Below are 26,191 nucleotides of genomic sequence, written 5' to 3' on the forward strand. Positions count from 1 at the left end.
GGATCACATTTAAAAAGGAACATATATGATTCATTATTATTACTTTGAGTTTTGACATAGGGCCGGAAAATTATAAGAACAATATTCCATCATATGAAAATTATGACTGTCTTCCTATTTCTCTTCTTATCAAATCGCGAGATGAAACTTTTTGATATTCCATTCTGAAAAAGGGACAATTTATCATTAAATTAATTTATTAATCTAATAAGCCTAATCAGAGCGCGAAATCTGTCAATATTATAGCACTTCTATAATTATGAAGAAGATGCATGAGTTGATATATTTTCAAAAATCAATGTGCGCGCAAATCGCCAGCCGAAAATTGTTGATAATCTGTCATAAAATGGAGATTTTAATTAGTTTGTAATATAATCAATATTGAAATTTTCATAACTCACCAATCAAAATGCGAGCGTGCAGCGCTAGCTAATATGTTTTCACAATCTGACATGAATAGGTAGGGATATTTTGATAACTAAAATAGAATACAGGAAAATAATAGGTACCTGACAAATCAAATTTTGTGAGCGCGCAGCGGGAGCAGAAAATGTTAATATTCAGACAATAATTTTTTTTTTCAGAACACTTTTTAAAAATGAAAGTTCGATTTCCGAGTTAAAATATGTTATGTATATTGACTTAAAAATTTGATATTTTAAGTTCCATATGTGTAAATCACCTAAAAGGCAATGCGAGCGCGAAGCATGAGCGAAAATTTTATTTAATGACATGAAAGAATTCTTTTTAATTGTTTTTCCCTCATCTTATTTATTCAATCGTTGTCCTCCTCCTATGTTTCTTCTCCTCTCTTTTCCCTTTTTTTCTTTCTTTCACCGTTTTTTTTGCTCCGCCAATAGAGGGAGGAGGGAGGGGCGGGCCCCTTGCCCCCCACTAGATCCAACTCAGGAACAATCTAACAGAAAGTACTAAACAAGCAGATTCAAGAGAGAAATTCAATTTTTTTTTTTTTTTTTGGGGGGGGGTAAATAGCCTTTCCCGCCGCATGTGAAGCCCCCTATCGTTTACAGCCTACTGTGAACTGTGCAACTACTTTAATTTTTGGTGAAATTCATTCTCTCTTTCTATTTGTTCCGTAGCGTTTAGATACATGTTTTGTGCTTCACTTGTAAGTGGTATACAAATAATGTAAATTCCTATTAATGGCGTGCGCTTCCCGATCTCCTTATCGAAATCAATATTAATGAAAGAGCACAATATTGTTCTCGCTCTAATGGAGGGGGGGGGGGGGAGGGTGTCAGTGTTCTATCAAGCAAAAGACGTAGGCCTATATGTGCATAAGTTCATACCATTGGTGTAATGATAAAGAACCTGATGAATTCTGTTTTTGTATATCAACGTTATCATAAAGTTAATACAAATGACAATCAATATGATTCAGACGTACACCGCTTTAACTGATATAACATGCATCCAGAAATCGAAATGTCCGATGAATTCAAAACGTACGTAGCAGGAATGCCATGCAATTCGGATGTTACAGCACTCTAAAATTAGAATAATCTCGTATTACAAATGTCAATTTTGCTAAAAATGCACATAAACTCATAACTTGATAGACTCTTGGGGATGATATCGTTGATATAAGAATCGCATCGACCGCGATATGCAATCAATTTTTATACTGCATCGGACTTGACACCCGGGGGGGGGGGGGCACTTCCATTCACGAGTGGATACCATGCGCGACCATGGGGTCTCGAAAAGCACCCTAAACACGTAATTTCCATATTTTGAAAATGTACCCCTTAACAAGTACTGGCGTGTGAAACCCTACCCTTAACAAGTATTGGAAACAAAACGATACTCTTGGCAAATGTTCAGGGAAAGGAACCCCTAAATAACAAGTAAAGGAATGTTTTATTGTTACGGGTCCTTCGGTCGTCGGCTTTACCTTATTTGGTTTAGTACGACCCCACCTTCTACACCTCGCGCAAATCGGACCCTAAACACGAAGTGTTGGGGCAAAAAAGACATCCTTTATAAAACATTCTATCTTTGTTTTATCATCCCCGCAAATTCGACCCTAAACACGTAATTTTCCTAGCAAAATAGATACCCTTTTTTCATTATTTTTGTGTTTTTGACACCCTTATCACGTTACGTAAGTAACGTGCCCTATCGTAAAAAAGACATCCTTTTTACGTGTTTTTTTTGGTCGCGCATGGTATCCACTCGTCAATGTAAGTGCCCCCCCCCCCCGGGACTTGACATCCCGCAAAATCTTTCCCATAATTAGATTGCTATCCATTCTCTTTCTTTTTAATCTAAATATAATCTATGTCTTTCAGGATCATGATATGAAAACCCTTTTATAACAAACATGATAAAGGAAAAACGCGTCTCAAGTTATACATGGTTCATTGCCTGAAATATACCAATCATCTTCGCTTGTTAATGTTTACATTATCACTGATATTATTATTCATGTTATTCGTATTATCATGTCCATTAATATCACTTCAAAGTTCTAATTATCACCATCATCATCACTGTTATCATCATCATTCATTCATTATCTATTTCCAATCGTTCTCCAGTATCAATTTTATAGTTCATATCATTAAAAAATATGAAAGATAATAGTAATGATTATGGTGATGTTGGTAATCATGAACATTATATCCGTTCTGTGAGATAATTTATGCGATTTTACACGCTAATCGCTCCTCGATGATGGTGAAAGAAATCTTTTAAATAGCACAACAGAAGTCGGGATGGTAGTTACTGCATACACGTTAATACACTACATTATTACACTATTTCTTCTGTTTCTCCGTCGTTATTCTTCTTTTCCACCTTATTATTCTTCTTGTTCTCATCCTTCGCCCCCTTCTTCATCTACTCTTCTTACTCCTTCTCCTTTTCTTTATCTTTTTTTCTTCTTCATATCCTTAGTCGTCTTTCATTATTCTTTTTTCTCCACCTCATTCTTTTCTGCTGCTTCTTTCTTTCCCTCCTCCCCCTTTTCTACGTCTCCTCTCTTCTTGTTCTTCTGCCCACCTGCTCTTCTTATACGTCCTACTGCTTTTCCTTCGTTCTTCTTCTTTTTCTTCTAGCATCTACTTTTTTCTCTATCTTTGTTTTTCCTCTCCGTATCCTTCCTCATCTCTCATTATTATTATCATCCCTTTTTACTGCTCCCCCATTCTACATGTACGTCTGCTTCTCCTTGGTAATTCTCAGTCTTCTCCTCCTCCTTCTCCCACCCCATCGATTCATGAAGATGAAATTATAATGAAATAATAGAAATGTTAACGAAGATAATACTTATAATAGAGAAATGAAGATGATTGCGATAGTAACAGCGGTGATGACGATATCGATAACTATGGGAGGTTATAGACCATGAACAGCACAAGATATCAGGAGCAATTTTAAATATGATTACATGACGATTTCGATACGAAATATTTATCATAAATCTAGATCTAGTACGTTAATGTGCACTTCAGGGGCGGATCCAGCTTTCGCCAATAGGGGGGCCGATAAATATTTTCAGCAAAATTTTTCTCGATTGGCCGCCATAATTCTATTTTTTGTTGGTTTTTCAGGGGGTAGTCCTAACTGAAGTTTTAAGTAAATGTTAGTTTTTATTGTTATAAACAAGATAAGGTATCTCATGTGGTCATAATATAAAATGCGAGCGCGAAGCGCGTGCAAAAAATTCGAAGATTCTGAGCAGTTTTTATAAAAATGAACAAAGATAAGTATCCAACTAAACAATGCGAGCGCGAAGCGCGAGCCGAAACGTGAAAATTAAGGGACTCAATTAGGACTGTTTTTAGTGATTAGTGAAGAGGATACAAGTATCACCAATTAAATAATGAGTGATATTCCGACCTGAAAACTGGACGGTCTAAGTGCGTTTTTATTCAAAATTAAAGAACAAGCTTGTTTGCATGTCTCAAACAATTAAATGCAAGTGCGAAGCACGAGCTTAATTTTTTGATAAACTGACATGATACAGGAGCATTTTGACAAATTTTGGAAAGAATTTTCCAAAGAGGATAGGTTACTCACAAATAAAACAATGCGAGCGCGCAGCGCGAGCTGAAAATTTTGATATAACAATTTGTGTAAATCAAACAAAAAAATGAAAGCTTGATGCGTGAGCTAAAATATTGTGTGCAAATTGATTTCAGAACTGGATATATAAAGTGCCATTTAATCCTCTTGAATGGGATTCATTACACAGTTAATGCGAGCGCGATGCGCGAGCGATTTTTTTTATATAAAGTCTGTTTTCCAATTCTTCCCCTCATCTTTTTCTTGTTTCCTTTCGGGGTCGGGCCGGCCGTTACGAGGCTGTAAATTACACATCATGGGTATAATAGCTCTTTCTTACTTTTCTTCCTGCTTTTCGTAGTTTCTATCAAGAAACACTTTTTTCTGCAGGTTGTCAAAAAATAGGGGGGCCGGGGCCGGCTCGGCCCCCTCCTGGATCCGCGCCTGCACTTATCTTTGTAGAATAATGAAATCGCCGCTCAATATCGATAATTCTGGTGATCGCTAAAAAATGTGAGGGTGCCGTGGCCGAGTGGTCTAAGGCGCCTGGCTATACATGGAAAGTCCGGGGTTCGATCCCCGGCTACGACACCTGTGCTCTTTTATCCTGCATTCAAATAAATGGAATGCTTCACGCATTATTTGTAACTAGGTGTGTACTTGTTTTTTTTTGTTTGTTTTTTTTAAAAAGCATGCGTGGTACAGTGTGTTATAATATTGCCTCAAAAATACCTGACATTTGATGGAATTCTGTGCTTCTATCGCTCATTTCTCAGCACTTTTACCATTTTCTTTCACAGGGCTATTTGGCAAATATTTTTCATTTATACAAACAAACACTTCGTTGGTAAAATTCATTGCATTCTGATCGAACTAATTTTCTGATCGTTACCACATTTGGTATTTATCTTTAATTCCGAACATTACGTTTAATACGTTAAACCAATTAAATGAAGTTATACTTTAGTCTGTTATATGTTTTTATGTTGTACACTCATGCCCCGAGAGGGGATCGATAGTGTGAATAAAATGTAAATCTAAATCAGGGGTGGATCCAGCCTCCGCCAATAGGGGGAGGATGATTTCCTTTTTCACCCATATTTTCCCCGATCGGCCGCCCAAGGTTGATATTTGTTTATTTCTTTGAATTGGTTGTCCCAGTAGCATAATGATTATTAAAGTTATTTTCTAAGTCTTCGCCTCATCTTATTCACTCGCCTTCCTCCTCTTATGTTTCCCCTTCTTTTTCTCCTCTCTTTTTCTTTCTTTCCCCTTTTTTTTGCTCCGCCAATAGGGGGGAGGGGCGGGCCCTATGTAAATCCAACCAATAATTGGGTCTATACAACATAATGTCTAAAGGTCGGGGCGGATCCATGACAGGGGGAAAAATTAGGTTCGCTTTCAAGGGGGGGGGGGCACTCTTCTGTTTTGGCTGCATTTTGCATTACAAATTTTAATTGTGCCTCTCATAATGGGGGGGGGGGGGTAGAAAGGTAACGGAAATTTGAGGATGCTGATTCATTCATGGCATACAATATTCAAATAGACGACCACAATTTCGTAAATATCCAGTCCACGTGCATGCGTACTCTCATTCCGAAGACGCAAGTCATGAATTTTGGGAAAATGTTTTTAACCCCCCCCCCCCCCCACCTGATCACGAATTCTGCGAGAACACAACTCTGCTTTCTCATGAATATTGATTTCGATGCAGAAGCAGCAATCGGGATGCGCACGCATTTGGTCAAACAACGAAAAAAAAAGATTAATATTAATCGATGACAGTCGTTTTTAACACAATCGGACATTGATGTCGAGGGACATGGAATCGCTTATCTGGAGAACCCCTCTCAAATTTCCGAGTTTTTTCCCACTCTTTCAACTGTATTTCCTCCATTTTTTTTCTCACCCTTCCTCTTTTTCCATCCCAATATTATTTTCTTATTTCTCTCTATTTCCCCTTCCTTTCCTCTCCCTTTGACTTCTTAGTTTTCTTTTTCCTCTTTTCACAATCTCTTTTGGTCCCGCTTCTTTACAACATGGAGATAAAGAAAATTAAGAGACAATATGTTATCCAGGGGAAATTGTTGCCCGTCAAAATTTTTTAGAAACTATTTAAAACAGTTTCTAATAAATCTTTGTAAATCTTTGATCTATCTATGCCTAATAGTTTCAAGCTGTTCCGGTCATATTTATTTTATCATTCTATTTCCTTCTGTTTTTTTTTTGGAGGGGGGGGGGCTCTCGACACTTGTTTGAGATGCGAGTAATAATTAATATTCTAAGTCGACGTGAATTCTACGAATGGCTTGGGCCTACGAAACGAAAATATGTGGAATCTTATTTTCCCACCTAAAACATCATGAATTGACTCTCTTCCAGTTGCAAAAAAGAGGTTTTCATGTTTATTGCAGCAAATTCGTAAGATCAGTAACGATTTATGACATGTGCGTGATTTTTTATTAAGCTACCGTGGCTTTATGAATGCACCAGAACTTCCATTATAGATGCGAAACACAGTTCAGAACAGTGACGCGAAATCTCGATCCAACAGTCAATATGAACATGATGAAGGCACACATTTGTTTTGGTCGTAGAGGGAGCTATTTAGAATAAATTCTTCGGCCTTTCGACAGAAATTAAGACTTGCAGGAAAGACGAACAAAAGAACGGTGGCATCAAAGGGCCTTTGATGGCGACCGTTCCTTTGAAGAGAAGGGAACGTTGGGCGGGAAAGCCGAAGCAAAAACCCGGATGCGGGAAGAACGATGAAGAACGGTGTATGGACTTTTGACAAGCTACCTAATAGGAGAAAGTAAGAGGTGGTCTCACAAAGAAAAGTGGCTTTGCATGATAATGATCATTGGTGGCTTAAAAATCAAACTTGAATTTCTAGTTGCATGAGGCACATCTTTTATCTTTGAAAAGCACCTCCCAGTACTGCTCCTTACCTTCGCCTTTACCTGCTTCCAAGGCAGCTGCTGCCGCTGCCCTGGCCGCAAGCTCAGCCTCCACCTTGGCTTTCTCCTTCTCCTCGTCTTCCTCTAGGCGTCTCTTCTGCTCCTCATAGAACTCTAGGATCTCTGTAGGGAGCTTCTCACTTGGAATACGAGGAGGCAGGAGCAGGGTGCCATGTTCGTCATAGTCCTTCATCAGGCGTAGCATCTGAAAAAATATTGATGAATAAGGCGATAAAAATTATCATATGTTTTGATATAAATCAAAATAAACAAAATGTGCTTCTAAATGGGCTTCTGAAAACTTTTACTCTAATAATATCATGCCTATGTGTAATCTTTGTTCATCATCATTACTTATTACAAAACTAGTATGAGAAGAAGAATTCATATGCTGCAATGACAGCTGACCTGTACCATAAAGGGAAATCTAGGCTCAAGTACAAAGGTTCCTGATCGTAAACTAAATCAAGATCACTGTTATATGTGCACATTTTGATCAAAACAATGTTGAGAATCCAATCAGAATAGTTCTTTCAAATTTGCAATCTAATGTAAATTTCTGCTGACATTTCCAAAGGCGTTTTTATAATTGCACTATTTCCTCCAAATTGCTTCCAAACTTCCATCAGGTTTTCTCTCAATATATGGCAAATTGCAAAATAAATTAAAAGTTTTGTTTTAAATGTATCTACAATCTCTGTAAATAAATTGTATTTTATGTAAACATTGCACTCTTAGTCTTCGGAAAACAGCATTTATCTTTCTATATTTAATAAACAAAACTTAAATGTAATTGAACAGAAAAATAAATGATCTAAATTTCTCTTAACCCTTCTCTCACCTTCTCCTCAGTCAGATACTGCTTATCAAACTCCAAGGAGTAGAACTCAATAGGGAAGGTACATGGGTTCTTCACGATCACTTCCTTCTCATCTCCTGCACTGTGGGGTAGGATAGGTCCAAACTCCAGTAGGGACTGACTGAGTTCTAGCCTGGGTTCCAGGCCAATGCCGGTGGCCATCATGGTAAGACGCTGACTGCTCTGGTTGATGCGCAGGGTGATACGCTCTGAGTAGAGTTTCTGTGTTATGGAAATAACATGCAGATAATTGCATAAGATTTGCATATCATTAGCATAGGATTAAATACCACATGCATAGGAATTGAACATCATTTGCATAAGATTCTCACATCACTTACATGTACCTAAGATTAACAAACAAATTAGCAGAGGACTTGTATACTGTGTAATTCATAGGACTTCCATATCAATTTCATGGAATTTCTTATCCATAAAACCATTATGGAATCATTCTACATAACAATTCTGTAAATTTTATCATGGTGCAGAAGATAACCCTTTAATACAGTCTGTCCAGTTTGGAATCTTGCTGGAATGCTCCCCATGAAGTGGAGAGAGCACATACATTGTGTGCAGGCAAGACAAAATCTGATAACAAGGGTTTAAAATTTTTAACAATATATCTGTAATTGTTCAGTTCTTTCATGCTTATGTTAATAGCATCTCAAACAACATATTTCTGTAAAATTATCCACCCTTATTCACCCCTTGAGCTGCATGTCAATTTTTACTACATATAATCCTAATTACAATTTGAATTAAATGAAATAGAGTAATCACATTGATGACTATGCAGTGGAGTCAGTTCCCTGAGCATGAGCTGACAAATGATCTGATGTTTTATATATCGCACACAACTGAGAATTTAAATCACACTCACCTTTCGATAAAACCCACAACTACTTTTACGATTGATAACTATGTAGTAGTGTCAGTTCCCTGAGCATAACCTGATCAATTCAGAGATGTATTATATATCATACACAACCGGGTAGAGTAAGTGCAACTTAAATCAAACCAAAATTTTGTAAACCACAATCCTGATATAATTTTTACTTTATAGAGAAAAGATTCCTTTAAGTTTCAAACAGACAATTATTTTGAGATGATGATGATGCCATATGTATAGTGCCATATATCTGTCAAAGACATTCAAAGGCACATTTTAGGAGAAGCCAGCCAATCTGGGTTGTCTAGAAAGGCGCACACACAGAACTGTGACCCGCAGGTCTCTCCTCCCGATATAAGTGATTGGGGGGACGCAAGCGGACCACTACACAAGGGTTTCCCCCTACTCTTATTCAAATAGTGCTGTGGGTTCTTAATGTGCAAAGATGGTGACTCTCTTCTACATGGGGCCTCCATTTAACATCCTATCCGAGGGATGGAGTTTTTTCCACTGTAACATAGCCTACATTTATGAAAAAGGGGAGAGAAGTTTATACACAACACACTGGCTTCAGTCATCCGCCCAGGGTGGACTCAAACCCTCAATCTTTGGTTTGACAGGCAGACACTTTACCGACTGAGCCAACTTCGCTCTCTTGACACTTTTAAATGACAAAATCTATTAATGAAATGTTAACTGACCTCTTCTGTAGGCATGAACTTGACTTGGACATTGATCCTTTGACCTGGTAGCAGCATACCGGTAGGAGGCATCATCTCAAAATTACGAGGAATGGATCTCGCAGGCTTCAATTTCCTTCTCAAGTGAAGAGGCATGTGCTTGTCAACCTGAATAAATAAATACACATGCAGTAACATGATAATGATAATTGGGTCTCAGAGAGAATACATCACATACATGCGTTCACATATGCTTAATCACAAAAAAATAAGGTAAATAAAGAAAATATTGAAATTATAATGACTATACTTGCTTATAAGGAGTTTAACGCTTACTTTATCGAAAGTCTTAGGGCACTCTACATATATAGCAATGCTGCATGACTACAGTAAACACAAAACTACAGTAAACACAAAACAAAATCTCATTTTTGCATTCATACCTGCCTGAATCTGATAAAATTCTTGTAAATATTACCTTGCACCAAAACACGCATTCCAAAATCAAATGATGCAAGTTCTTCTTGCCTAAGTTCTTGTGATTTGCTTTCACAATGCTAAAATCCCCATGACCTTGGGGGGAAAAAGTGGGAAAATTTCATCATCAATATATAATTTTTGTAGTGGGGGAAGGTCATTGCATTTTTTAGTGATAGTCACTCTGATAATTTAGCTTTGCATAGAAGCCTAAGAAACTTTCTTTTCATATTAACTACAATTAATCACAAAGGTAGCATATGATTCATAAAAAGCATCACCTTACCAGAACAGCAGACAGCAAAGTATTTTTAAAATATAATACAGCAACATGTTTTACAAGAGGTGTACAAAAATATTGTGCTGAATCACAGACTTTTTATTGTGCATGAAAAACAAACATTAAAAAAATCCCTGCATATTTCATACTTTACATTTTCTATTGAGAAAAAAATATTTACAGGTTATAATGTAATTTCACTGCACAAAATTACATCATGGGAAAACACATCACACATTATCTGGAAATACACAAATTACATCTTTGTAGAAATAAGTAAAAAAAAACTCATCATAATGATAAGGAGATTTTTTTTCTAATTTGCAAGTGGATTCACTGTTAGATATATTTTAATAATTAGCAAACTAAAAATGAAATACAAATAATAATCTCAGCAAGGGGGGGGCTGATACATCAAATTATTACATTTTTGCAAGCAAATTCAATTGAAGTAAATCTTCTGAAAAGCTATGAATCAAATAAATTACTGTAAAATAAAGACACAATTAGAAAATGGTGCCCTTTTCTTATGAGGCTTTATATACAAGTAAATACATTGAATATTGCCGTTTTCAAACAAAACATCAAAATCAAGTACCACATAAAATTGTGATAATTTGTTTGGCAGACTCGTACAATCAATAACACACAATGAAATGACAAATGGGAATAGGTGTTTGATTTTCAAAGCATGTGCAAGGGTGCAGGTTTTAAAGCAGCAAATAGTACCTTCATTTGTTTCTCCAGAAGCTAGTTAGAAAAAATGCATAAATAATATATCATAAGCATGTAATACACTCTAAATATATACATAATTTTTCTATGCAAACTCATAAAATAAGATCAAAGGAGAAGATAGATGATATAAAGATATAAGACAAAAATACAATATAAGACAAATATGAAATGATAAATTTTATTTTCACAATGTAAAGTTCCAACAGCCCAATACTTTTTTGATAGCACATATTTTTAAAGTTATAATACAGTTTTCTCTTTTAAAGTGATGATGTATAGGAATACATATACGCAAATTGATAGAATAACTGAGCAGTATGTTGAGAGAAATTTCTTCTTTAAAATATGACCATCCAGCTTGAAACACACAATAAAGTGCAAGGCAAGTTGAATTACATTTTGAAGCGTGAGATCTACTGTTTCATTTTATGTAAAAACCACTAAGTTCCTTTAAGCTGAATAATTGTGAGCTTAGAGCAGGATGGTTGTAGATTTTTTTTTTCACGAGAGATGATATGATATGCTTTTGTACCCTAAACAAGTACATACTGCTATACATGGGAAGGAAGGGACAGACACAAGGGGAGAGAGGGTGAAGAGATGGATCTATAGAGAAAATAAGAGAAGACAAGAAAAGGCACATAGAAAAAAGGAATGAAAAAGAGATAGAAGAGAGAAAGAGAGATGAACATAATAGAGACAGAGAGGGCAAGAAAGATGAGGAAAGACAAAGATGATAATGGGAAGACAAGGAATAATACAGAGAAAGGAAAGAAAATAAAAAGTAAAAACAAAGGAAAAAGAAATATAGCAACAAAGAGAAAGGGAGGTAAGACACAAAATTAAGGACAGAGAGACAGAGAGGATGGATGGGGAGAATGTGAGAAGAGGTTGAAATAATATTCAGAAATTGACTGGTACAGTGGTAGTGGCTGACATCCCTTCAAATGTGTTATTTGAGAATAACTGGATTAAGACTCACCAGCTTCTTCTCCTTCTCAGTGGGCAGTGATGACCACTCACACTTGACCTCCTTGTGATTGTGTAGCTGAACGGTCACCACCTTGCACTGGCCGCACTGGACGTCTCCAAACTCCAGACAGTCCGTGGAGATCTCCATGTCAGGCATGGTTACACAGGCACGCAGACGAAGGAACACACATGGTCCATTGATGATCTGAAAATAAAACACAATCAAGGTAATGTGCAATGCCTGAATGAGGAGAAACCAGTTTAAATAAAATTGAAAGTTAAGGGCTATTTAATAAAGCTTTTCGCAAAATATACAATCTTTACTACAACTTTAAAAAGGAACAAAAAATGGCAAACTTCGTTGGTCTCTTCTTTATTTTCAATCAATTTGAAATATGCTGAAATAAATAGTATTTTAACATTTTTTTCTTAGTGTGAAATACATAATTTGTCATATATTAGATAAGTATTAAAGAGTGTCATTATTTGTTGAAATTCAAGAAAGACCTTTGAGATTAGATTTTTGCAATGCACAATCCAGCCAATGAGTAAAGTGGTGTGTAACTTTATAAAGAGCTTTATAAAACACTTCCATAGATTAACAATTCCATAAAGTAAGATATTTTTTAAAGATGATTGGAAATCAAATAACTTTCACAGCTTCCCTCATCCCAACAGTCTACAGGAATATTTCAATATACAGTGTATTGGAAAATAATGGAAACAGAGGAATTATTGGTGATTTATCATAACTCAATCACAATCATATTCTAATGCTACTTACATTAATAGGTATCAAGGCTTCCACATCTCCTAATCCTAGGTTAGATCCAAGGGGGTCAAAACTGACCCTAAAGTCCACCGTCTCATGGTCCGGGAACCCGGGGAGGTGACGCACCCGGTCCAGTTCCACATTAAACCCGGTTCCAGCCAGGGAGACCCGGTCGGCAGAGAATGAGACAGGGAAGTAACCAGTGTTGGTGGCACGGATGATGTGTGTTCGCACGGTACCAAGGACAACATAGCCAAAGTCAAGCATGTAATCTGGCAGGCGGGCCCTAGGATAAAGCAATAAATCAAATGATAAACAACCTAGAATTGATCACATGCAACTTTCATTTTCACTGCATATCCTGTTGAAATTTGTTCATTTCATGATACATACACGCAAGTTGCGCTTTTATTGTGACGTCACTGCTCCGCGTAGATCCTGAGAGATGATGTACATGTAGATTGGAAACAATGTACTCATTACCATGTATTAATCACAGTTGTTCTCATATAAATGATTAAAACCTCATTTAAACACGGCAATTTTCCTGAGAAATCACTTACAGTTCTCTTGATAAATCCTTATTTTTCCATGCGCCTGGGATTCATTGTACAGTTATATATTTCTTTAATTTCAATTGCTCACTCATGGTACATGCTATTATACATACAGGAAAAAGTTGTCGCCCCTCAAGTAAAAGCATGCCTCAATTGATGGTGCCAGACTATGAAATGCACATATTTAGCAGCATGAATCTGCACTGAATCACTTGCTCTTTCAGTTTAATTGATTCCACTTTGACACTTACTTTGCCTTGACATTCTTCTTACTCCTGGATGTCATGACGCTAGCCATCAAGGCTCCTGGAGTGGCTAGAGCCGGAGCTGACCGGTCGGTGTCCAGAACCACATTCTGCTGCTGGTACTCGATGGCAAACTCCTTGACGAGCAGTCTCTCAACCTCCAGTTGGAATTCCAGCTCAGATGGGAACTCATTCTAAAATGGGGTGATATACAGAATAGCAGATATTGTTATAAAATGGATTGTTTTGCATAATGAAGCAGTGTAAAAATCCTTCTTGACCAGCCCTCTGTTATTTCTAACTCCTAAAATCTGCAAAACAAAATTACCACAAATTGGTGCATTTCACACTTTTAAGGAACTTCTTCACCAATCTCTATTTAGCATTTATTTCTTATCATAAATATGAGAAAAATGTATATGATATACTGACAGAAAAATATTGCCCATTTTAAGAATATTTTTTTTTTTGCATTTAAGCATTTTGATACCATATCTTGGTGAAGCATGATGAAAAACATCCACAACCCAAGTTAATTGTGGACCAATTCACGTGGAATTTGGTGTATGTGTGTGTTTTTTCTCTTCATGTTTTACAGAAATATGGCCATGAAAAACCCTGAAATTAGAAAATTTGCTAAAAAAGAAAATTAGATTACTTACCTGAAGAGACATGATACTCTTGGCATCCTCCTGGGAAGGATCCCTTGGGGTGGGGGAAGGGATGGGGGATCCAGACCCTCCAGGACATGGGAGGGGTTTCTTCCTGACATCCCGCCCTAGGTTCTCCTTAGCCTCCTTCATGAGGGAGCAGTAAAGCCCCTCTTCATCGGGAAAGCGAGGGAGGTCGAGGGAGACGCGTGGGAACACACCCTCTCCACACAAGTTGATGGAGTCAGGCTCAAAGTGGGCAACTTGGATCTGAGTATTTGAAGAAACAAACCATTCATGTTTTAGACAATCAAACTATACATACAACGAATTACAGATGAAAGGATACAATTTTAGAAATTGTCATTAATGACTAAACTTTCTAAAGTATACTACAGTATTTGATGAAACAGAATAGAACAGGACTTTATGAAACCTGGGTTGGCCAAGACAAGATTTTATGTTTTATCGAAAGTGTTGATGGTGTTGAAGATTTTAACATTTTTGTTTGTTTAAATGGGTGTAACTGAGTTCACTTGAAATCTATTTTAGAGATAAGCTCATTCGCATTGCCACTATGACCAAATTTTACAGACCCATTACCAACAAATTTAATCTGTAGACAAGGACAGAGCTCACAATGTACCATGGATAGTGATAGAGTTTTAATGTTTTAGAGTTGTGTACATAGTTCTAAGGGACATAAGAAAAATCCCTTTGATTTTATCAAAGCGCGATAGAATATATACTTTCATTGAATAGTTTCTGGGCTCTATAGACTTACTCTTAATAATTATTATCATTATTAAGAATCATCATGTCTTTACCTCAAAGCTCTTGTGGAACTTTTCTGGGTATCCTGGCAGGAACTTGACCAGTAGCTTATGCTCGCTGAAGGCCTCTACATGGCCAGTGTGAGGTACCATGACGGGAACCCCTGGTAGAGGTCTGCTGCTGGTGGATGGGTCCATGTTCAAAGCCCTGAAGTCAAACTCCACCTTGCCAGTATTCCTCAGGGTAATCTCGGCCATGCAGACATGGTCGTACATCTAGTGATCAAACACAAGAATGGTGATTAATTCTTCCTTACTGATTTTTGTATTCATTCATCAATTATAATTATCATAAGTGCTGACTAGCATATACAAATTGATGCATACAAAATAATTAAATGAGTAATCACATAAAATTAATTCTCTTTTTCCATGTTATCAACACAACTGTCTACCTACCTGTCTGCCATAATCAATATTCTTGAGATCAAACTCATACTGGACAATGGATGCCTCCCCCTGGAGATCAAGCTCGTAGCATGGTCCACCCTCGACATTGCAGAGAGCTTTGGCTTCTGATCCTATCTCTGCATGACCGTAGAAGGTGAAGGTCACTGTGTCAGATTCGCCAGGAAGCAGGGTGCCGTAGAGGGGTAGGATATCAAACACCTGGAGAAGAGTAGAATTTTGACATTTCAATGGGTTCTAAATCAGGACAAGGCTACTGGGAGAAGACCTTATGGGAGGTCAAGAAATACATGGATGGATAGAGTAAAAGAAGATGCCAAATTCTCCAATATAGACCGCATGGATCCCATAGACAGAAAAGTTTGGTGGCAGCCGACAAGAAGTGAATGCCTAATGCCACAAAATGCTAATGATGAAGATGATTTAAACAGCAGAAATAGTGTAGTTTGGTGTTTTATCAATTTGAGAGTCGGGTATGAAGCACAAGCCCTATTAAGAATTTACTCGACTATTACTATCTCCTGCCCCTGTAATTTTCGTCGATTTCAATGCATCCCATCCATTTTGTAAATAAGTTCTTGCTCAGGTTTATTGCATCATGTTTGAATAAGAATTACATTTGCAAATTCATTTTAATTTATTTCATTAAAATATACAAAATGAAGACATTATACAACATAAACTATTAAATAAACTACATACGGTTGACATTATTCACCTTATCAGCTTCGAGAAAATGCCCATGAAAACAATTGCTTGTATAATTGCCATACCAAGAAAAAGAAGTAGGTAGAAATTAAGGCTGGAGTAGTAATAGATAATAATAAATCTATTAACATGATGAAATATGTCCTTAAAACTTAGGTTTTTCATAAGACTGGGGTCCTGCAAAAATACAAATTCCTCTTGACAAACCTCTTCAATGCCAACAGCAGTTGGCTCTGTGATAGCCTGGATATATTGGAGCTTGTTGAGTCTCTGTCTTGCTGCTGTACCTGGTCTGAGGGCTGTAAGAGGACTAGGCACTCTGGCTGGCTCTATCTCATCCTCTACCACAGGAGGATCACGATCACTCAAGGGCTGCAAGGTCAAATATAAGATAATGATGTGGATCCCTGTTATTTGATAAACCATTTCATCTCAAAACCACAACATGTCATCACCAGTCATTAGTAAATCTAGACATTAAGCCATGGCCGGTCATGTGCTTGCAAGCAAGAAATTATATCATTAGGATCCATTTTGTCACCCTATCATAACCCATTCTCAATATGTATCATCCACACCTTTCTTCCAAAGAGAAAAGGAAAGATGGCCACCAACCTGATCAACTGTAGCGATCTCATCATCTTGCTTAGCCTTGTCATCACTTCCGGTCTTGATACTGGCCTTACTCATTGCCTTGCTGCCTCCACTCTTTGCAGTTGACTTGCGAGGGCTTTTCTTGGTGGCTGTTGACTTCTTGTCCTTCTTACTCTCCTTCTCCGACATCACGTCAGCGAGGCTGGAGGACTTGAGGGTCGCCTTGTCCATGTCATCTCCGGGAGGCTTGGGAGAGATGATCTGGAGCTTCTCGATGACATTGTCTGGAGGAGTTGGGTCATCAGCATCCTGCCAATACAATCATGCAGAGGTTTGGAGCAGGTCTTGGGGTCCATATTCAATTCAATATGTAAGGCAGAATGAATCAGTATTTTACTCAATTTATCACTTTCTTAAATAATTTCTGGAGACATATGGGGCCTGTTTTCATAAAAAGTTACAACTATGTTAACTTTGTTGTTGCAACTACGAGGGTAGTAAGGCACAGACCTTCAGCGTCATTCACTCTCAATAGCATTTTATCTTACCTTCATATCATCCATCTTTTCCTCTCCACTCTCTGCTCCTCCTTCACCTTTCTCTTGATCTTTCTGTTCTTCTTCCTTTAGCTGATCATCATCTCCTGGTAGAGGTTCTTCAAAGGCCACATGGGTCTCTGCTGTTGTCAAATAGATATTTTACAAATAGTTGATTACCAGTAGACTGCAAAAATACATTGATCAAGTTTGAAAAAAAGAATATGTTTACGAGGCAACTGATCATGAAAATGTGTATCCATTTTCTTAATAAAATACAAATTTATTTTCTGTTTACTATCCTCTTTGAATTCTTTAAGCAAGCACAACTTAAGTAGTGTGCTATATAAATGCAAATATGTATGTACTATGTATGTATAGAATTATAAATAATTATTAGATAACTGTGTGACTTTTAACTTTAACCTATATATACATTACATGTGAAATGTCAGGAATATTGAAAAAAAAGCCTACTTAAGCCTGGCTCACCCCTTTACATTTTTTAGGGATTGCATTCAGTTGAAAACATGTACTTCGTGAATGCAGACAATTGCAGTCAACAAATTGCAATGAAATGAGCTAATACAAGCTGAATAAACAGATAAACACAGATGCCTTGCGTTCTAGCTCAGTAATACTCCGCTTATAAAGTCAGGCTCTACAACATAATACAATGAATTCTTCAATGCCAATATCACAGATATATATTGATATATATATATATATATATAGTGCAATGTATATAAACTTATAGAATGATTAATTATTCAGAATTGTGTAAAATATATATAAAAGTCCAGTCAATCTAATTTGATATGTTTTTAAACTTCAAAACTGACTCAAGAGTCATAATATGCATAAAGGGGAAGCCCTCATAGTAGCTTAATATCTATCAAGGATTTAATTCCACTCTCTTTAATGTATTTACAATGTTGGATTAGTTTGGTTCAAAAACATAACAAATACATGTATATAAGGATACAAAATTCAATGATAAATGGCATAGACTTTTCACAACAGGTGCAATTCCATTCAAACTTGTGCATATCAAAAAAACTGTTATTCAAATTGTATAAAAATTGAATTATACATACGAGGGACCTCTACATTGAAAACCTCAATCACATACAAACAAGTTTACATTAATTAACAAAAACTGTGGAATCATTAATTAATAAGTAGTAGGCTCTACACTGCTGCAAACTAGCAGGGTTGTTACCAGCCAGTTTTTAAGTACCAGCTAAGTTTAACTGGCTAGGGTCAAGGAGCAACGACCTGGCAGAAGCGTATATATGTATGACGTTCAAAATTGAATGTGCTCTTTTATAACAGGATGCTATTATATAAAATAATAGCACCCTGTTATAAAATAACACATTTATTATTGAACGCTTTCTCAATAAATGTGCTGAATAATAATCAATGCTCAAAAATCTAAAAAACCACCTCTGTGAAGTTGGACCTTCATTACATTATCATTTCTGATAAATCAATAAATATTAAATGATTATACTCAAATACTTAATGTAATACATAAGCAGTGGCAGCATGTCATGTAATTTCCATGACTGGTAGCTTACATATGTGCTCATATTATATAACAGAGTTGCGTCATCAGATATGTTAGATTAGTGTTGATTAAATAATTATGATAAAATCAGGATGAATTATGATGAGGTTACGTGGAATATAAAGACTAGTGGCAGAATAAGGGCATCAATCCATTTTGATGTAGGTTAGACAAATAAGATGCTGAAATGTCAAAATAATAGGAAAAGGACTAGGCTTTATCAACAGAGCTTAGATTAATCCAAGGTCATGGCATTCAATTCCCTATTGATTGGCTGGCCTTGGGCCATCTCAGTGACCTTTGAGATTTTTTTTCCCTTTATTCCCATTTGTGCTGAAATACAGCAATGTGCACGAAAGAAAAGTGGTCTTTGATATCAAAACTTAGTAATTTGTTATCATATAACATCAGCCAAATGTTTAAAGTATATCTTGGATGAAAACAAATAAATGTTTCTATTGAAACATTTGGCATGGAGCAGGAATATAAGAGAAGGGATGTTGGACACCCACGGGGGTTGGGTAATATTAGTGGGGGGGTGGAGAGTGATGTACACTGCGTGAAAAAAAAGGGGAGTTATATCCCTCAAAGGATTGATGCCCAAATATCAATCTGTTTAAAAAATACCTCACCTTCACTTTCATCGTCTGACTCAGAGTCTTGCATAGAGAACAAAGTTGAGAAAGTACAAGTGCGTGCAAATAAATTAATCTACTTCTAGATCCTAAAACCAAATCATTTCTGATATCACTACTTATACTAGCAAAGTGACAGAGAAAATGCTTGGGCAAGCATTCTTGTTCTTACTTGCTCAAAAGAAGTAAACAGGAGAATTAATCAGTATCGTGAATACCAAAATGACTACAAATGACAACACTTTATAATGTCTATCACATTTTGTCTGTCAAGTGTCATTTTACCAAAACTACAAGGCGATAAAGGAAAAATCACTATAACATCTACTGGAATGCCAACTCTATACAAATCTATAATTAATAATGCATGACTAAATCGATCTAACAAATCTCAACATTTTTTCTAAGTATGTGTTGTGAAAGTGGTGATCAAATCTATTGAAGCACAGGTGCTTAATGTGTACAATGCAGCAATAGTTTACAGAATTCTTTTAACTCATGAAAATATCAAATGTGGTGAAAGGGTGATATTTGGATAGTTCTTTGCTGAGAGTGACCACCATATTGAAAAAGCCTTGAAAAACCATTTACCATATTCTGAGAAAGTTAAACAGGGAGATAAAAGAATGATATTTTAGTCAAAATATGTTGAAAATGCATGCAGAAATGGAAAGAATGAATTAGCAGCATGCAAAATTAATCACCTCCTCAACAACAACAAAAATCAAATATTAGAATTCCTTTATGCATCCACAAGCACTCTATCAAAACAATAGCATTACATGTAAATGCCCCTCACAACATTTTCATCAGATCACTCTCAGTTCTTTCATGATGATTAAAAATGTAATGAAATTGACAAAATTCCACTGCTCAATGGAATGCTAGCTTAGTTTTTTTATTTTGCAACTAAAAGTAGTAAAACATTAAAATAATACATCTTCTTATCATGTTATTGTTGTGTACACACACTGCATGTACCTAAGAAAACATGAAAAGGTAAATATCACCATCAACCACAAGGGAACCGACTTACGATTAATTAAGTTTTCAGAGCAGCGTACCATAATTTTACTTTAGTCTTTACCATGGATTACAATGATTTTATTGATTTATTTTACTCTGGCTTACCAAGGTTTCACAATGATTTTTACTACGGTTTACCATGATTTTACTATTGTTTTTTCTATGGTTCATGGTGCTTCTACTTTGGTTTTAACCACGCTCCTTAGTTCTTATATTAATTTTGTCAAAGAATCAATGGATTATCATGGTTTCCAAACTATTTCTCACGAGGATTCATAAATAATGTCTTTCATGGGAGAATGGTATCTTACCTTCAACAGGCTCAACTTGTGGCTCAGGGACAGGAAGAGGGTAAAGCATGATGGGTGTTTCAGGTTCCAGGAAGGACCAACGGTAGTTGACGGCCATGGGGCTGTTGTTGGTGATGTTGACGTATCGGGTGACCTCGGTGTCATTCAGGATGCAGCCAAAGTTGACCTGCATCTTCTCAAAGGTCAGGTTTGGGAAGAAGACCTCGCCACGGAGACTGACATAGTCCTGAAGGGGACAGAATAGATGAATGATTGAAGTGCAGAAACATTTATTGATATACCTTGATGGTTCAGAATGATGGCCATTCAGCAAGGCACAACTTACATTCTTTTTTTATCAAATGGAAAATATATATTCCAACATTTCAATGTATTGCTGCAATACACAAAAAGCATATCTTTTAACAGGTATGAGCGGTGACAATGGTGTCTTGGCAACCCCCATTTTATTTGTTCCAGTCAATAAATATAAACACAGATATAAACACACATTTTAAAATAAATTTTAAAATGTGATCATATAAATTCCATTTATATAAAATAAAAAAAAAAACCTGACATATGCATCCTAGATATTTTCATTGCTCGCTTTCCATAGTTGGGATTGAACAGATTAATCACAACCCTTTGTAAGAAAGTGCCCTGGCAAACTCTACTTACAGTGTGTGGATGTTCTAGGTAGGTGACAGTCAGTAGTTTCTCAGCTATACGGCTATGAGAATCATTCTGATAGGCAGGGTCAAACTGAATAGTCATCAGCTTACTCTCACCAACCTCTAGAGGTACCTCCTATCAAACAAATATTTACAATTACATATTTAGTCACACTTTCATTGATTTATCTATTAAATTATTTATACATTCCTGCACTTGTTGATTTCATACATATAGCAAGATGATTTGCCCCATCTACATTTATAAAACTCTTTGAAACTTGAATAGAAATGCTCCCAAGGAATAAAGAAAATGCATACATTGTGTGAGGGCATGCCAGGAAACGATGATGAGGCTAATAATATGTATTAAAAGCACTGACTATATTATTATTATTAACATAATCACACATTCAAAATTGAAACAAATTAAAATCAAAGGTTTGATTTACTAGTAATTTTATTTTGCATGTCATACTTGTTAGGGTTCTGCTTTGAAAAGTAAATGGACTAAGCACTTCCCGTCTACATTTTACATTCGACTTCTAGTATCATGCATCATATTTTTTTCTCAACATATATATTTTTGTCAATCCTGTTTGTTTTTCTTTGTCATTATTTTCAATGCAATGTGGTAAACAATCTTGAAACTTGAAATTTGACTTATCACTGATATACCAGACTAGAGAAGGTTTCGGTCCCATTTTCAACGAGTTGGAATGGTTCCTCCAGATTGACGGTGGTATGCAGAGGAAGTGATGACACATTGGTCATTGTCAATTCATTGTACTGCATGGTTAGCACATCATCGGGATGCTAAGGAATACAAAATAATGATTACAATAGTAAGGCACATTACTCAAAATGAGAGTCACGTCTTTTTGTAGTAATCCCGCACCTGTTTCTTCAACAGGGCCATTACCAGAGCTGACAACCTCTCTCGACCAAAAACATACTAATTCATAATTAAAATCATAATTTGAAGGAAAAAAAACATTTTGGTACAAAAATTGATAAATTACACATATGACGCATGCCAATCAAATTTAACAAAAAAAACATATTTTGCAATAAAAAATCATATTTTGTCACTTTTGATTATGAAAAATACTAATATCGTTAAAACATATTATTTGGCAGCTTTGCATTACCAATGCAGTGATGTAATTTTTACCATACATGATTGGGAATTTATTTGAAGAATGCATTACCTTATCAACCCTGAAGGAGACTTGCTTGGAGGAGAACTCTAGAACAGGACTGATGAAGGTGATGTTGATGTCCGTCTTCATAATCTTTTCCTTCCCACTGGTTCTACCGATGATAGCATGACATAACATCCTCTCCTTCACTGTCTTTGGCCTGAAATAAGAAAAGAAATGATTTGGATTTAGATTTTAATCATTTTCCGATCACAAAATACAATTAAAGTAACAATAAATAATCAAATATCCCAAAATACAAGGTCAATAATACTACTAAACTCTTAATAATGATAATAATGATAATACATAAAAATTAGAAGATATGATAAACAGAGGCAAACTACGTTGACTTTGGCTAATAAGTAATAAAATTTTAAAAAGGTGTTTGCCAAGAAAAAGCCTTGGTTGTATGAGAGGAAAGCATCTGTGACTTAATTTCAATATGTATAAGCAATTTACAAAACTAGTATACAATAAGACTGAAGATGCAATATACAAAATATCAAAAGTTACAAATAAGCGACACATATTAAAAGAAAATTATAATAATATTAATAATACACTGTTGAAAAGGATAACAATAACAGACTAATTGGAGGAATTTAATCCCTGTTTTCTACAAAAATGTTAAAAGTAAAATTATTGATAGCAAATAGAAAGCAAAATTAGTCCCAAGAATCAGCTTCTCTTTAAGTCTGGTGCTCTGCTAATGTAAACATTGGACCATTTGTAATGAAGATGGTTTTAGCAAAAAACAAAGATATACATGTAGTGTAGTAACCATAGAAACCTTCAGAAGTTACAAGGATCGACATCACTATCTTATAAAACATATAATACACATCATTACGCTGAGGAATTAGAATAATTATCCACACTTGTTACCATTGAGACAGATCACACACCCTCAGTTTTACCCCTAGTATGTTAGAACTATTCCAAAGGTACGTCATAAAGGATATTCTTACTAATGTCCTTGATGATATGTATTAACAGTGCACTTTTTCATGATGTGCTGTAAAAGAACCAAAGGGAATGTTGCGATTTTAAGAATGTTATGTAATAAGTTTAGCCCTAAACGTATATCTTGTCAAGCAAAGGTGAATATAACTTACTCTGAGCTTTCTCCTTCAAGGTGAACCTCGATACTCTCTCCAGCCTCCAGTTCAAACCTTGATGGCGTCAGACTGAACACTGGCCTTGGGGGTGGAGCAGGAGGGGGCATTTTCTATAAAAGGCAAGAAGAAAAGGGACAAAATTAAAAGGCAATCCAAACTTTCAAAATTCATATCATTTATGGTGAAAAGCATTTAAAAGACAGGATGACAACATGAGCAATTAAAAAGAAGTTTTCAATGCTCAGCAGTTATACTTGTTTGTTAACCGAGGTCCCATACATATGAGCAAACATGTAGTTTTTTGGGTGGTACTGGCACTGTATCATAAAGCATAGTGATTGATCTCTAGACTGATTTCTACAACTGATTGCATTGATCATAGTATAAGATTAATCATTAAAAAGAAAAGATGCATGGGGGCTGTTTCTCAGAGATATAACCGTGACAGTAAACCATGCTTTAGCAGCAATACCCATGTTTTTTTAACACACACTCTTTACTGAAATACGTAATAGTGTCCATCCCTTCAGCTGATTCTGAGGTAAGTCATACACCACACATAAAATTGTAATTTACAAGTGACTTTCAATCATTGCAAACTATGCCTCAATCATGGACCTGGTAAAAAGAATTACATTTAAACCCAACTTAAAGAATTAAATGCAAATTCATGCTAGAAAGGGTTCCAATCAAATGCAACTTGAAATTCAACCAATCAAAAGTGCACAAATGGGCATAAGCATGCCAAACTAACAACAGCATCATCATTGGCACAAGCACGTCCAGACAAGGAGTTGGGTGTCCACAGGTTCTTTACACATAACCGTTCACCCCTCCCGAGCTAGCTTCAAATGTTCCAAGATATACAGACCTGATACTTGACGTCAAGAGGGTTGTACTCTGGTTCTCGGCTCTTGATCTTGATTGGAGCAAAGCCCTCTGTGGTCCAAAAGAGCTGCTGATGACGTCGTCCCTTGTTGGTCAACTTGAAGGTCCTGGTACTAGGCTTGCTACTGCTTGGAAAAAAGTCAAGTTCAGAGATGGGAAAGAGGAATAAAGTTATTGTTCAAAATGGTTCAATGTTCTCAATTGACGAGGTGCGACATATAAAAAAATATATAAGATCACATAATAGACTGAAACAAAAGATGTTTTAATATAAATATAATGGTTAAAGGGGAATCCAGCCTTGGCCATAAAATGTTGTGTTGGGAAGGAGAAAAATAAATTAAACAGAATGGTGAAAGTTTGAAAGAAATTGGACAAGCAATAAGAAAGTTATAGCTGTTTTAAAATTGAGATCACTAATACTATGTAGATTTCAAATTGGCAACTGGGTAAGTAAATTATGACAAGGGGCAAGGACAACTTTCCCATAGGCCATGTACTTTATTATCAGGGATTTGTGGTTTTCTCCTAAGTACCCATTCCCCTGGGGCAGTAATCTAAATATAACCCATGTAGTATATTGTTTTATGTCCTCATGAAAGAAAAATATAATTTGAAATAAAACTTTTGGGGAAAATGACATTTTAGCCATAATATGTATTGGAGTACATGGAAGAGTAGTCCTTGCCTTACATCACTATGACATCCAATATGCGGCCAATTTGAAATCTCCATGGGTATAGTGATTACCAATATTTACAACTTTTAAAAATTCATATCTTTCTTTCTGTTTGTCCAATATTGTTCAAACTTTCACCTATCAACTTGTCTGATTTTTCTTTTCCTTATAAAAACAAGTTTTTATTTGGGTTGGATTCCCCTTTAATATGAAGGCTATGACAAACAACAAATACTATTCAGTGCCAAATGGCTATTGGAAAATTGTTCAAAAGGCAGGCTACAAAATTAATAGCAAAAAAGAAAATCAGAGAACATTAACAATCAAACAAAATCAAGAATATTGTAATGTTTTATTACTATTTCAAACTCAAATATTCATCCTACTATCATACTTCGGAAGAATTCTTTGGACTGAAAAGGGATTCTAATCTCTTACCTGAAATGATGACCAAGTTCAATGTTGGGGGTCATTGGTGGTTCTGCAACTATGGTGGTTCCATGGCCGTAGGCTTGGACCTTGACAGACCTAGTCTGGCTGTCCTTGAAATCAATGGCTAGTTTGTCCTGGAACCTGTAAAAACATGCACAGAATTCGACAAAGTTGGTACTTACTAGAATTTGTAATAGTTTTTACATCAACGTAATTCTGTTTGGTGTACTTTTATTTGATTACATGAAAATAGATTTTTACTAGAAGAATGGTGACGTCTTTCTAACAGTCACAATCTTTATTTAATCAATGAAGAAATAAGCTGGGTTTTTTCCTGTGCTCATATATGAATATTGTGAAGGTACGGTACATAAAACAAGTTTTCCATTATGAAGCTTTAATACTAAGAATTCAAGCGACTTATCCAGACACAGAACAGTAAAGCAGAGTAACAAAGCTTGACAAAATTTTTATCAAAATG

The 26,191-nt window shown here is 36.0% G+C and overlaps 1 protein-coding gene across 1 annotated transcript in view; it reads right to left on the minus strand.

Annotated features, from left to right (window-relative positions):
• LOC121407342 (hydrocephalus-inducing protein homolog) overlaps positions 1–26,191 on the minus strand; it is a 95,063-nt gene that overhangs the window by 53,802 nt on the left and 15,070 nt on the right. The window contains 22 exon segments of the mRNA XM_041598380.1: positions 6,981–7,194; positions 7,831–8,070; positions 9,442–9,588; positions 10,907–10,927; positions 11,898–12,092; positions 12,672–12,945; positions 13,468–13,655; positions 14,124–14,381; positions 14,939–15,160; positions 15,344–15,553; positions 16,268–16,432; positions 16,676–16,963; positions 17,203–17,333; positions 19,396–19,422; positions 19,990–19,995; positions 20,736–20,961; positions 21,396–21,524; positions 22,067–22,204; positions 22,600–22,750; positions 23,709–23,821; positions 24,583–24,724; positions 25,717–25,851. Of these exon segments, the coding sequence (XP_041454314.1) occupies positions 6,981–7,194; positions 7,831–8,070; positions 9,442–9,588; positions 10,907–10,927; positions 11,898–12,092; positions 12,672–12,945; positions 13,468–13,655; positions 14,124–14,381; positions 14,939–15,160; positions 15,344–15,553; positions 16,268–16,432; positions 16,676–16,963; positions 17,203–17,333; positions 19,396–19,422; positions 19,990–19,995; positions 20,736–20,961; positions 21,396–21,524; positions 22,067–22,204; positions 22,600–22,750; positions 23,709–23,821; positions 24,583–24,724; positions 25,717–25,851 (3,620 nt within the window).

The sequence above is a fragment of the Lytechinus variegatus genome, chromosome 2 (genome assembly GCF_018143015.1).
Source record: "Lytechinus variegatus isolate NC3 chromosome 2, Lvar_3.0, whole genome shotgun sequence".
NCBI classification, from domain to species: Eukaryota; Metazoa; Echinodermata; class Echinoidea; order Temnopleuroida; family Toxopneustidae; genus Lytechinus; species Lytechinus variegatus.